General features: G+C 45.6%; 2 protein-coding genes across 2 annotated transcripts; one reads left to right on the top strand and one right to left on the bottom strand.

Moving 5' to 3' along the window:
- Nucleotides 1-7,508: 7,508 nt before the first annotated feature.
- On the top strand, nt 7,509-7,691 carry N7478_000688 (uncharacterized protein; the record flags this gene model as incomplete). Its single annotated transcript, XM_056916903.1, has 1 exon — nt 7,509-7,691. The coding sequence occupies one exon, from the start codon at nt 7,509-7,511 to the stop codon at nt 7,689-7,691; it is 183 nt and encodes a 60-aa protein (XP_056784783.1).
- A 1,973-nt stretch (nt 7,692-9,664) lies between these two features.
- Nucleotides 9,665-14,207, bottom strand: N7478_000687 (uncharacterized protein; the record flags this gene model as incomplete). Its single annotated transcript, XM_056916902.1, has 2 exons — nt 9,665-13,158; nt 13,232-14,207. The coding sequence occupies 2 exons, from the start codon at nt 14,205-14,207 to the stop codon at nt 9,665-9,667; spliced, it is 4,470 nt and encodes a 1,489-aa protein (XP_056784782.1).
- Between the last annotated feature and the right edge of the window lie 95 nt (nt 14,208-14,302).

Here is a 14,302-nt window from a genome sequence, read left to right as displayed (position 1 = left end):
ATTACTGATGGCTTGAGGGTACGTTCTTTGATTTCCACGCTGTACTTCACCACCTGATGCCCTCTCGGTTTTCCGGACATGTTTTTGTCTCGAAGAGATTTTGAACGCCAGCTGCCTGCCCGACTCGATGCATTCGTCCTTGATAAGGGTGTTTAGAAACAATTCATCTCACGGAAATGAACATTGATTGACTTCTATGACATCCCACTAGAGTTTTCACATTGTGAACGGGTCTGAGGAGGTTGCGCTATGTTTGGGCAAATGAACGTGCAAATCAAGTTTTCTTCATTGAACATCTGTAGTCTCGCTCTACCGATATTGTTGCTGATACAGCTCTTCCAAATAGATTTAGATTGGGGTCGGTGTGGTTTTCCTCTTCCAGAGATATCAAGTTGAAAATACACGTATCTACAGCCAGTAAAAACGACAATGACTGGTCGTCGCCCCTTGATATATATATATATATATGATGTTCTTCATGTTAAATATCTTTTAAATCCCTCTTTGAGAAATGACGCTTCAGAATTTTAGCTAAGCCGTTTCAAGTTTTTATTGCTGAAACAGCCATTTTTTAAAGCCTACGAGACATTTCTTACTATGGAATTTCGTTCAGTGTCTGTCTTCCACAAAGCACGTGGAAAGTATCCGGTGGATACCTCCATATCAGAGAGTTATGTTGACCGTCACCCCTCGTCAGAGCTTTAAGTTATAAACAGTAGCCCTCGACAATATTCGGTTCGAGTTTTAGCTACTGTGTAGGAATGGCTTCCTTGCACAATGTGCATTTAAACGTGACTTTCAATTCTTGAGACAGAGTTTCTGAATAAGAGTGCAATCCTACTTTTTTCTTTTTTCTCTCGTTGAAAAGATCAAAGCGAATGCCTTTTCTCATATAATTATGACACAATTCAAGCAAGACATCATTGTTTAATATTACCAAATCCACTTCATCTAAAAATGTCTCAAGAGAACTCCACTAGTTTTGCCCCTCGTTCATGCTTTTTATCACGGATGCTTTGGCTCCTCATATTCATCACTTTGAGAATTGCACAAGAAGTAACTCAAGCTGTAGAAATAGATTTCCGTTCAATTTTGGGCATGCTATTTCGTGATGTGGCTACGCGTGGTCATTCGCTGTTGAAAGCTAACCTTGAACTGAATGGCCAACATAAACGATATTTTTTCATGGCGTGCTATCACTTCTTAGAAGAATCTTGCACATATCTGAGGCTTTATTGCTTGCTATAACTCCAATTTGGATGGCTATAGCCGGAGAAATTGATTTATGCTGAGATAAACATGAGATATTGCAAGGCAATGAGCCCAGGTGTCCGTAGGACCTCGACTTGGTCGGATCATTTATCTGGCCCAGTTGGCACCGTATTATTGACGGCCCTCTGCTGTTTCATGGCGCTGTATTAAGTACCTTCATATTCTTTACGATTACTTGTCTGCAGAAGACGAATTCTGGCTGTCACATATATGCCAAGCACAGCCCTCTTTAGCCTTCATCAGACCTAGTCCACATTGTCAAGGTTTATTTGGCGATGGCTGTCGGTACTCCTGGGGAAAGGGGGCCATAATCGTGGATCTATGGGCGACTGGAGCATTACTAGTTACATTGTTTCTACCCTCGCTTGTTCGCTGTTCAACTTTTAAAGCACAGTTTTTCACTACGTGATACCTGCGGGGGATTCTGATCCCTCATAGTACTGTATCAACTTGAGTCATTGTCTTCGCATCAAATCAGTCAATGATGACAGACCAAACACCCACCCGACACGGGAGTCCTTTGATCGCACCCCGTCGTTTTCATATCATAAAATTGAGACCGCGCTGTAGTCTCCTAAGATCTAACACCCCTTTCGGACATGCCACATAAATTCTCAAAGTAGGCTATTAGTGCTCCCAAGCTAGGTGCTGTCTTTCGCGGAAAATGTTTTTCGGTATCGCAATAGCCTTTTGGTTTGTACTTTTGGCAATCCAAGACCTCCAATGGCTTGCTGAAGCAGGAAATACCTCTTTACATTTGCCTAACTTGTCAGAGAAGCGTAGTGGCCTCCTTCTCGGCCGCAACACTGGTATGTATACAGCGGTACTGGGAGGCTATGGTAAGGTCACCGACGGCTGGCCGAGGTTTGACCAATGGGTTCACTCTTTCGAGGACATGTTCGAGAACAATAGAGCTGTGATATCTGCTAGCTGTTCCCAATGGGCCCTCCTCGATAACTCGGACGACGAGACAGATTCTGTCAAGAATGCGATCCACCAAGTGGAACAGTCAAGTGGTGTCGACGCGCGCTTCATTTTGTCGATCGTCATGCAAGAAAGTAATGGTTGCGTGCGTATTCAGACCACCGACAACGGAGTCACCAATCCCGGACTGATGCAAAGCCACGAGGGCTCTGGCTCATGCAATAAGGATGGAATCATCCAGAGCCCTTGCCCCGAAAGTCAGATCCTCCAGATGATTGTTGATGGCGTTGAGGGAACTCAAGCCGGACCTGGCCTAAAGACGCTGTTGGCCGAGGAGGGCGGTAAGAGTGATGTGGCTTCATTCTACAAGGCTGCGCGTGCCTATAACTCCGGCACTGTTGCCTCCAGCGGCAACCTGGGGCAGGGTGGTGCTACTCACTGCTATGCCTCTGACATCGCCAATCGCCTTTTGGGCTGGACCGATGGACCGAGTTTGTGCGCTCCCGATATCATTGGCATGATGTCTACTGCGCAGTGGGACCGCAAGGGTGCCGCTGATGCTAGTGATCGCGATACCATTTCGACTTCCACAAGGGCTCGATTGGTCACCCAATCCCACGATGCCTATTCGTTCAGCTTGCTATCAAACTCGTCTTCCTTGCCGTCTATTCCGGTCTTCGCCAACACGTTTTCTGCACTGCTCCCTTCAAGCACAGGTCCTTGTGGATGTAAGAGGAAGCACTATCAAGCGTGAGTAGTCGATCAGTATTTTGGCTTCCTTCATTTCTTGCTGCGCTGTGGTAGCCTGTTCTTCAATGAAACCAAGGGCCGAAAGGCCCTGATGCACGTGAGGATTTAGTAGGTTAGACTATGCAATATAAGATGCCGTTGTCGGCACCTCGACTATTCTAGAATGGGCCCTCTGTAGGCTATTATCAACGGCTTGATTGCTCCTTGTAGACGGCGTACGAGCCAAGCAAAAAGGGAAAGGGGAAGTAAAGAAGACCGAAAAGAAGAGCCTGTGTCAGAGGCCAGATATAGGTAGGAATGGGAGTAATTGCCCAACCGCACTACTGCCAGTCCATCTATAGGTTAAGTATTGGATAGAGCGACCGAGCCACTCGAAATTATCTTCCGAGAGTAGAGAGAAGGGATGTTCGACTGTTCGAGGGGAAATGATTAAGCGCCTGACCAATCCACAAAACCTAAGTGAGGGTTCCCGAGGGTATAAACACATTGGGGGAACACGCTTTAAATCTACTCAACAGTCCGTTTTGGAACTCTACATAAAATCCATCGCCGGACAGTGTAACGTAGGGACGGAGTTGATTCGCTGACGGAGATGACAGCGGCATCATCGCCATGGGGGCAGCGGAGAACAGTCACATGAAGCAGCGCTTTGTCTTGGGAACAGCAGAAAAATACACGGATTTGTCTGTAGTTACCTCGGCGTCCCGAACCGTAGTCTTTCTCCGAAGAAACCGACCTCGCGCGTCGCCAATCTATGAATCGAGCTCAATCACAATCTTTTCAATACTGGTTGCACATTGTTCCAATCTCGTCGATTTTCGCTATTGTAGTGATCCCTTGATATCCTTTGTCTGTAAGCTTCGCGTTTGTGTTCGTGAGGAGCATCGGGATTGTTGCTTGACGTTCTGGAGTATCCGGATTCATGCAGTTAGCTAGGTAAATTCCTTCGCAGGAAGAAACCGGCGCGTTATGTATATGGTACTGTGCTCTCAAAATCAGATGAAGGGGGGATAGTGCTCGTGCTAGACTTTCTCGCCGTCGCAGTTTTATCAGTCGCTCCTGACACACTGTTGCAGCAACGCGCAATATGCTGCTTCGTATTTCGTGACTTCAAGAGTGATCCATTACATGTAAGAGAACAAGAAATCCAATTGCATGAACAGGTATCACATGGGGAGAATCCAAAGATGGCTGCTTTTCATCAAGTAGGAACTGTTGGGTTTCGAGGACCGAGATCAGCGCGACCCAGTTTGACTGTCCAATCAGCAGTTGCTTTGTCATCATATGTAGCCATTGGACAATTATCACGCGTCGTGTTGATCCGTGCATCCTGGTTGGCTCTCGTTTCAATCATGCTGGAAGAATTTCCCTGTCTTTGTTTGATGTCATTGTATCAACTTGGCACCTTCGCGGGACTACTAGGCTACAGATACGAAAGATAATGCTTCTATAGATTACATATCAATTACTTGCTAAATTCGCTCTTGGATCTGCCCAGGCGAACGGCCGCATTTTCGCCGGCATGATTTTTGTCCACACAGAGTGTGGATTGGTGGTCTCTCGTTTTCTTTGTCATCGCGTATCTATGTTGAAGGTACATGTACTTCCCTCCTATAAAAACCGAAGCAAGTGGAATGCCTCGCTGTATCGAGACTTGGACATTCCTCCCCAATGGCTCTTCCACCCGTTATTGTATTGACACGGGTGAATCTATGGGGGCTTATACTCTCTTCTCCGTTACTGAGGTTTCCTCGATAATTTCTTGCTGAGTGTTTCCATTCTCGTTGAGATTCATTGCTACTGTGTGATTCTTAGTCATATGTGTATCCATGAGATTTCTTTACGTAGTTGTCCTTTTCTCAAGCAGGGTACGTCATGAAGACGAACCAGCTCAAATGGCATAGCAGATATGTGAACCATTTGTGCTCTGTTTGTCAAGACTAGGGTTTCAAGGACTGGGTCAGGCGGAATTTGAGCACAAGATACACGAGTGGCACCAGGACGACCGCTTTTCGCCTCATTCAATCTTTTGATCGTAGACTCCGAGTACCATGGACTATTCATTACATAGACTCATAACCCCGGATTTAATATACACTCTCTCTAATAGCCGTTTGGTCTTAAAGTTTGGATGGTTTCTAATGCGGATATGCTCTATCGTTTTCATCCGACGCGTGGAAAGACATTGTCGATGCAAAAAGCCAGCACAAATGGAGTGAAAGCACGAATAAAATACAACAAGCAGTTGAACAACTAAATCTAGAGTGATTTTGGAAGACGGATTAATCACGAGGTTATGATTCATTTCAACTAGGATAGTAGCAAAAATGTGAAGTGAGACACTTTGGCCCGCACATATTTGCATGGTTCGTCACTGGGATTGAGAGTTCTGCCCACGCTGCAAGGTCCCATAGCAGCCCCAGAGTAACTTCGTTAGATTTCCTCAGTTCCTCGGTTGGTCTTACGGCATATGGTAAGCCTCTCCAGAGTCACGGCTAAGCCAACTGGTATAGAGTGAAGGTCCCTCAAGCTAAAGCGGCTAGGGAAGTCTGTTGCGTTCGAAAGACCTCTCCAAAAATTGAGGTTGAATGGGGATCATGCACATTCATTAATAGTGCTAGAAATAGAATAGTTTTTCTCGTTTAAACACGCCGCACAAAAGCACTGTCATGTATGATCCTACTGCGCATCATACGTATAAGAAGACTCGATGGCCTACTAGTTTGAGATATGTACATACCTGGCCTTTCCCAAGAAACTTCTTTCAAGGTCTGATCAATCAATATGCGAAGAATTTTGAAGGTCCTTATGCGTAAGTGTACAATCATGACCAGAGCGTTCTGCTATGTTGACTGATTGATCTAGGACGCGACCGAGGAGCCCAGAAAAAGTACCGGACAAATTTCAGGCTGGACGTCCCATTATCCACACCTCGGTCGGCTCTCGATGAGAAGATCTTCAATCACGATTGGTCTCTAAAGCAAGGATGGACTCGCCATCGAGGCAAGGACTTTGTCGGCAACAAGTCTTGGATATTTACGAACCTGGCTGACTCGAGCCTCTGTTTTGACGAGATGCAGCTAAGGCTTTATCGAAGGCTATCATATGACCCGGTGTTCGAGAATGGCGGGGTGAGCTGGCAGTATAGGAGGGAGCCTGAGATTTCCTCCATCACCGACAAAATATCTTTGCAAAGAATAGCGCCCTTGTGTATCGAGCCTTCACGTGTTTGAATGTGGCCGCGATCGCACTAGCTATAGCTTCACTACATTACATTGATTCTCCTGCAATATGATACAGGCATACTGTGCGAGATTCATTCTGGTTGTGACCGTACATTGCAGGAAGTCGGTCTAAGGAGTTGATCAGTAAATGCCAATTATCTCCAGCTTGTATATGACCTTTCCAATACGACTCAAGGAACACGTGCGCTTTATCCTGAATCACGCCTTCACTAGCCATTGGAAAGCTATATTCATTGTCAAGTTTGTATACTGGAATGAACTAGTTGGGGTCCAAGTCCGGGTTATGCCCCGGATTTCTGTTTTTGGCATTGATCTGTAGATCGCATGTGGTTCTAGAAGAAGCTTCTCCATGAAGACCATGGAGATGAGTTCTGATTTGAACGGCAGAAATTGGAATGTCACTGTGAGCTCTGGCATCGTGGTGTACTCCAAAGGATTGAGATGTAGATCATTTGGGCGCCATGGCTGCAGAGTTTAGTCGCGCGCTAAAGAGATCTAAATTTTTCCTATTTGCTCTGATAATGGACATAGAGAGAGATCGGTTGGCCATAGGGAACCAATTACATGGTGACTGAGTAGCCGTTTAAAAGTGACTCGCATCATTGGCAATGTTGGCAGCCTCAAGGAGATGAGTGATAATGTTTGTCCTAGCTTCCATGCCATATGGAGTTACTCACCTGCGCCAGGATACATGTACATGTAAATACTGTATTGCTTACTCGGATTTTGTATTGAAATGTATGTGGGGATGCAAGAAAAACAGGAGAAAATTTTTCAACTCCTAGGAGTCACTCCAAGCGCATTTTCACTCACCTTCCAATCTTGCCAAATGCCACTAGGTATAGGTTTAGGAGTAGAAGAGAATTACAAATGATGTCATCGCTCACATAAACTATCCGTTTTTCTTCGAATATTTCAAACAGCTGGCCAAGCTTGTTTAGATCAGACTCTAGCGGGGGGTTGGAATTGAGGCCCGAGCATCACGTAGAGCATCACGGATAATATCTTCAGCATTAGGTCCAGCGTGAAAAGGATCGCCTCTAGTCGCGGAGACGTAGAGTCCCCCAAGAGGTGGAGCACCGTTCGATTGGGGCCTGGCTGATGTGGCCACACTGCCTAACTATATTGACTCCTATCTGGACAAAGCCATCATTTGGTCCAAATTCAAATCTTGTTATCGTGTTATGAAGATTGTTGAGACAGGGGTTGAAAATGAGCAGTTTGGGGCAAGAAAAGAGAGATATAGAAGTTATTCGATGCTCTAAGAAAGAAAAGCATGTTGAACAGATATGAGGCGAGCTTCTATCCAAGTGTATAATGGGTGAACACGCCAAGGGAGCCTTGAATCAGCCCTCTGAGATTGACCTCCGTCATTTGTACGCAATTACTGAGGCTTGCACGGGATTGGATGGGGGCAAGCCCCGCTTCTATGCCCATCGCCTGAATCCGGATGATGCAAATCAACACGATCAATTCCGCGGGCGAAATGGCTGGCCTTGACCCAATACTACTGGGGAAGTTTCAGTAAGCAGTAAAACCGATAGCTTGAAAATGAAATTTGATTTCGGATTTCGAGAGGCACCGAGTCTATGTCGAGCAAATTTATGGCATTTGAACGATTACAGGAACAAATCAAAGCTCCCCTCAGGAAAAGTAATGCTCATAAGAAACATTGAGTTGCTTGTCAGGGATATAGATGAGGCATACGCGCTAAGCCGAAGACGCGGACCCACATGGCGCATCTGGGTTCCCCATTAGTTATTCATTCGGAAGACACACTCCTCATCCAACGATACGTGAGATCCTCACAGAGAACGATAAAGGTCCTGGGAGGCTTTGATTTGTTCCTATAAACGCCCGAAGAACGTATCGGTGGATCCATGAACCGACTCACCTTTATATCAGGCCCCGCAGAAGAAACGATTAGACGATTTTGAGCGGGATCAATGAGATGAACGAGATTGAAATGACCCCGCGGTGCGAATTTCCTAGCAAGTCAGGACTCGCATAGAGCCGCTCATCGGACTATTTACTGACCAGCGTGTGGCTTAAACGCGGTCGATAGTCCGGTGGGTGTGGCCCGGGTGAGCACAGGGTGAGCGCTGCTTTAGCGTCGCGCGACCAGGGTGATATAGGGTGAGTGCGCAATAGACAGGGTGAGAAGCCGGGTGAGAGCGGGTGAGAATCACCCTGCGTCATGCCACCCCGCACTGACCCTTTCAGCTGAGCAGGCGCAGGATATGATTGGGTCGAATGCCTCTCTCTGAAACAATAGGTCTCCTGTATCTGCACTTCGCCACAATGCGAAGTGTTATCTTATAAAGCAATTTGTATTGCTCAAGGAGTATGTACACCTTTAGCCCGTTTAGCAAGGGAGCTTTCTTCAGCGATCAATATTCCCAAAACGAGGGATCCCACCAGTTCCTGATCAAATGTGTCACCACGTACGAATCCTGACTGTTGTATGTTTGTGCTCACCCGTTTTTTTTGATTCGTTCGGAAATCCTCCCTTGCCGCCCTAGTCTTCAGCCCATTCAGGCCCCTTCCCCTGAACGCCCTGAACACCACTATATTGCACCTGAATATCATGCACGTGCCTGAACCGCTGACGTGTCCTCCGATCCCGTGCTCATGTCTACAGTCCATGCGCGTTTTTGCGATCACTACGACGGTGCTGTAAGTTTTCCTTGGTTGCAGTGACTGTGCCACTGAAGTTCTCTCTGCTTTGGACTTAAAGCAGGACAGCTTGTGAATAATTACTACGGTTTGACTCAACGAGGGTCGTTCTTCTACCGCCACTATTTTGATATTACCCCAATAGTCAAAGATTAGGGAGTTCCCAGGCAGCATATTTAGCATGAGTTTAAAGAAGCGGTTTAACGATCAACTTATGGCAGCCCAGGAGAGTGGAGTCAGGCCAAGATTATTTCTAGAGTCGAATATAGCGACTTTCTCAAGTAACAGCTTCACGAGTCCGTCAATCCCGAAATGCGATAACATTAAAAGACCACCAAAGGGGCCAGTTGAACGAAATTCTACTTTGTTGCCAAAATGAACACTTGGATGCTCGAAAGAAAAGATACGACGTGTACGATCCGTTCGTAAAGGCAAAAGCACAGATATAGTTACATGTTTCAGCTTACTATAAAATCAATTTAATATTACTTTGTGTCTCGAAACAGGTGCCTCCTGTGCCGGTCTCAGTACCATGACTCACTTGTATCTTCATGGGCTCAGAATAAATAAACGCTCTCCAGCAGTCATAATGCCGGTATAACAGCAATGATATAGATATCCGAAACAGAAGCCCATTAGTTAGATACTATAATTTCCACCAGAGATTCCGCGTGCAACGGTATAGCTCAACTTTACATTGTTGCGGCTTGACGTACAAAAATGTACAAATTATTGTATTATTTGTAAATATATCATCTGCAATGTAGCTTGGTGTTCTACGATCGAATGTAGACCATTCAGTCATTCTCGTTTTCATGCCTCAAATTCTCCAAGGACTTCTGCCACCGATGACCTTCAAAAAGATCCGGGTGACGCTCGCGATTAGCCTCTTCTTCTGCATACTGGAGAGGTGTTTTGTGCCTGGAATCCTTACTGTGAAGGTTTAGATAACCCCGTTTTCGAAGGAATCGCGTCAGAGGTTTGTTGAATGCACCGTGTATCGCGCCATGATGTTCAATGCCCATGCCATCAACATCCTTCGCAGTTATGCTCACAAAATCCATCAGATCTTCAAGAATCAGAACATTGTCATCGCTCCAATGTCGCATCAGAAGATGTAAAAGATTTCGCTGCTTCTGGTCTGCCCAACGCTTTCTTTCCATGCTTGACCTTTCACGAAGAAGTTTATAGACGTCATAATTAATGTGCATATGGGAAGACTGTAGATATTGACTCAGCACTGAATTGCCGTCTGCATCAAGCCTATTTATATCACATCCGAGTTCTAGGAGAATACTGATCATCTCGGTAGAGCACATCACCGATGCAGTATGGTAATGTAACATAGTCTTCCCTAGATCATTGTTTTGGACGCAAAATCGTGAAAGTTGCTCGTGGCGTTCTTCGAACATGAGCTGTATAACTTCTGAATGATTGTGGCAAACAGCATAGTGTATAGGACTCAAGCCGTGTTTATCCAGTAATGCAATGTCGCAACATCTTTTCAAAAGGATGCGAATAGCATCCAGGTTTCCTGCCTTACTAGCTAGGTGAAGGCAAGTTTGACGCTCCATATTTAAAATAGATACTTCTACTTCATAGTCAAGCAGGAGCGTTAACACAGCGCAGGAATCGTATATTTGCCCTTTCTCAAATGGTATCACATGCAATGGAACATCCCCGGCATTATTTGCAATGTTGATATCAATAGCTTCGCTGTTCAAAAGCTGCTGGACCGTATCTTCTCTTGCTTGAGCAATCGTGGCCCATATATCAGATGCCTCTTCCCCTTCATAATCTGTTATATAGTCGGATAGCCTCTCTATCGCATACTCGCCAGTTACCCACGGATCCTCATATTTATAACCTTGTACTCGAGACCGAATTGCCAAATGCAAAGGCGTGTCGCCGTTATCGTCTAAAGCATTGGGATTGGCGCCGTGCCCAATTAAAAACGCGGTCATCCCCACTATTCCGTTCACAGCAGTGAAGTGAAGTGCAGTCAATCCAACCGAAGGATTTTCACTGATCAAACTCTCAAATCTTTCATCAATATCATATGTCACAAGCATCCGTCGGGTCCAAAATCGTCTGTGGAATCGAGAGTTCACCTCAACTCCCCTATCAAGAAGAAGTAAAGCGAGGTCCTCATAGCGATTTTCCAAAGCATACAGCAAAGGTAACATGTTATTCACATCGCAGAGGCCTGTGGGTAGCCCCGAAGAAATAAAGAACTCCAGCAGCGCGAACCCATCTTTATGCCTAGGTCCCTTGCAAATGAGGTGTAATGAGTTTTGATGCATATTGTTGACAACATGCAACCGGGCTCCGGCATGAACAAGAGTATGAATAACCGTCGACTGCATATTACCTACTGCATACAGCAATGGCGGGCTCCCATAACGGTCTTTTGCTTCAAGGTAAGCTCCCTTCTCAACAAGCTGCTCCACGATGATCTGGTGTCCATTTTGTGCTGCCCAAGAGAGCGGAGTTCGGCCTTCACTATCTCGAGAGTCAATCACAGCTCCCTTCTCAACAAGCTGCTCCACGATGATCTGGTGTCCATTTTGTGCTGCCCAAGAGAGCGGAGTTCGGCCTTCACTATCTCGAGAGTCAATCACAGCATCCCTCTCAAGTTGTACCTTCACAACCGCCTCAATCCCGAAATAAGACGTTATCAGCAAATCATTGAACCATCCATTCGGACCACCCCGTATGGTACTTCTGTAAATTTCAAACCAAATCGAAGAAATACCAGAATTTGGGCCGCATATACTTAAAATAAGAGGAATCAAATCCGAACGGGTGCTAATGCAGGCCGTGCGGGCATGCATACCCCAGTTGTTGGCCGCATAAATCAGAAAAGCGCGTAAATCGACGATATGGTCTCCTCCCTCTTCTCCTTCTCTCTTCAGCTCCTGGGAACCATCATATTCATTCAAGAAATCCAGATAGATCACACATATTTCTGCTAATAAAGTGTGTGCGCTCTGACTGGTGATAGAATGTTGCCAAAGTAAGCCCGAAGCATCTAAGACAGGTGATACTGTATCGGCAAGCAAAAACTCCCTAGCTGTTTGATGGAGGAAGTAAATCTTGTCATGGTGGATCGAAACGAAAAGTCCGCAAACAGTTCTAAGGCGTGCCCTGAAATCCTCATTTTCCTCCAGGTCAAGGTCGTGTATACACTTTAGGGTGTCATTAACATTTAATGCAATGTTCATTTCAGAGATTGTCAATGGCCGGTTCGCTGCCAAAATGATGCTTAAGGCTCTCCGGACCATCGCTTGATCTTTTGATTTGTTCAAAATCTGCTCATATGCCTCATTGACATTGGCTGGGAGTGTTGAAATCGTAGAATCCACCCCTCTAAGAGTCTTCTTGAAATTTGTAGCCTTTAAGTAGTCAAATACAAGATAAACCCAGAGGTATGTACGGTGGGTAACCTTCAGTAGTCTTTCAGCCAGGTGGTTTTTGACGAGTTTTGAGAGCCCCTTCTCTTTCGCCAACTTTTTGACTCGGTATTGGATAACATGGCTAACTTCTTGGCCTATTTCGTCTGACTTTTCTTCTCCCGGTATTCGGATATGGGGGAAGGCATGAAGTAGACCTCTGAATTCGTCGATTATCTGCTCATACGGGCGACTCGTTAAAAGAAACTTCATCCTTCCGCGGTCTGACTGAAGAATATTACGCTTCAAATTTTGCATAAGGTTCTCAAATTCCGATTCAGCGCATTCATCGAGAGCATCCAGCACAATGATTATAGATCCAACCCGAGGATCCTTTAAAGCCTTTTCTAGTATATTCCAGAGCTGTATTGTGGATTTAATAAATTTTGGCCCGTCCGTCTTGAAATACTCCATGGCATGCTCAATCAAGGATGGCTTTTGCGAGAAGATTTGGTGGAGCAGAGCGCAAAGCGCTTGGCGGACTGTGTTCTGGTCTTGATCTTTGAAAAAAAAATAACAGATGGTTGATGACCGCGGTAATATATTGTCGATAAGATATCGCGCTAAAACGGACTTTCCACAACCTGGGTCTGCCGAAACTAGGAGCGGCCCTGACTCTCGTTCTAGCCATCCCTGAAAATTTGCGTGTTTTAGGAACCACATACAGGTGCCTTCCACTCGGTCTCCCGCACGTTCCTTATACCACTCGTATGTAGCATCTGAGCCCCCTGTACTAAGACGGAACAATTGAAGGCATTCTTCTTGCTTTTCGGATAGCATTCTTTTGACTGCGTTCTCCTGTAGCTCAAGTTGCTTCTGTGCAATGTCCCTATGATCCTCTCCAACAGTTTGGAGACCTATTGATATATATCAGATTTATGAATTAAATAGTATTCCTTATGTTGGACTAACCGGATAGGATATCACTAATCTTCCTCTCAGCCTCAAGCCTATTTGAGGGAATCTGACGTAACAGATCTTTGGCGTATGCAGCCGCCACCATTGCCGCATATCCTTGCCATTCTTTGTTCTTATGCGAGTCTGAGTAGTCGCAAATGCCTCGGATTACCAGACAGGGGAAAGTGTTTATCAACCCTGCAGCTTCCATTTCAAAACAGAGAACGTCCTTTTCAGCTGCAAGTCGATCCCGAATCAGAGCATTTTTCATCAACTTATTGCCAGAGGCAATCAGCCCGTAGTGGATAACAGGATCATCATCGTCGCTTGTCCTTTTGGCTCGCAGTACTAACTTTGACGGATCTTCAGCACATAGAGCACAGTCTTCACAAGTATGAATAGCCCTGGGTTGGAATAATCTATCGGTGGATGGTTCTGGCCGCTTGTAATTTCGGTGTAATCTCGGGTGCTTTTCAAAAATATCCTGGACAGCCTTCTCTAGCTGATGTCCCTTTATCTCGTATTGTGCTCGAATTCCTGTCATTGCAGTGCGCAGTATAGTTGGTGGCTGGTTTAATAGCCGCGTATACTGAAACCCTTGGCCCTGTGTTGCCTTGCCAAAGTCATATTGAAACACACCACCATCACTCCCACGGGATGCACTGACCACTATATCGCCTAGGCGAATATCGTGTTTCTCACTTGGTACACCGCCACCGATACCGACCATCAGGCCTATTCTGACGTTAAGAAAACTGTTCAGCATATTCGTCGCTACATTGGCTGCAGAATCGGTCCCATATCCACCATCAGGCAAAGCGGCGATAACAACGTTATGTTGTCCCATCTTGCCTAATTTGTAATTATTCGTATCATTTGGTGAGACGAAGGTGGGCTCTTCATGCTCCTCATCGAGAAACACTTGGGCAGCAACATATTCGGTCATCACAGCACAAATCCATCCCACGACGTAGTTCGAAGGGTCTGACATATTGAGTCAAGAAATTTCACGCTAGGTAAACAAATCGCTTTGTTGTTTTGGGATGTGTCCCTTTGCTGCAGAGTCACAGTGATAGCACATGTGAC

This window comes from Penicillium angulare (genome assembly GCF_028827245.1).
Source record: "Penicillium angulare strain IBT 27051 chromosome Unknown utg000001l_segment0_segment0, whole genome shotgun sequence".
Lineage (NCBI taxonomy): Eukaryota > Fungi > Ascomycota > Eurotiomycetes > Eurotiales > Aspergillaceae > Penicillium > Penicillium angulare.
Note: the sequence above shows the minus strand (reverse complement) of the source record. Positions and strands in the feature narration are given on the sequence as shown.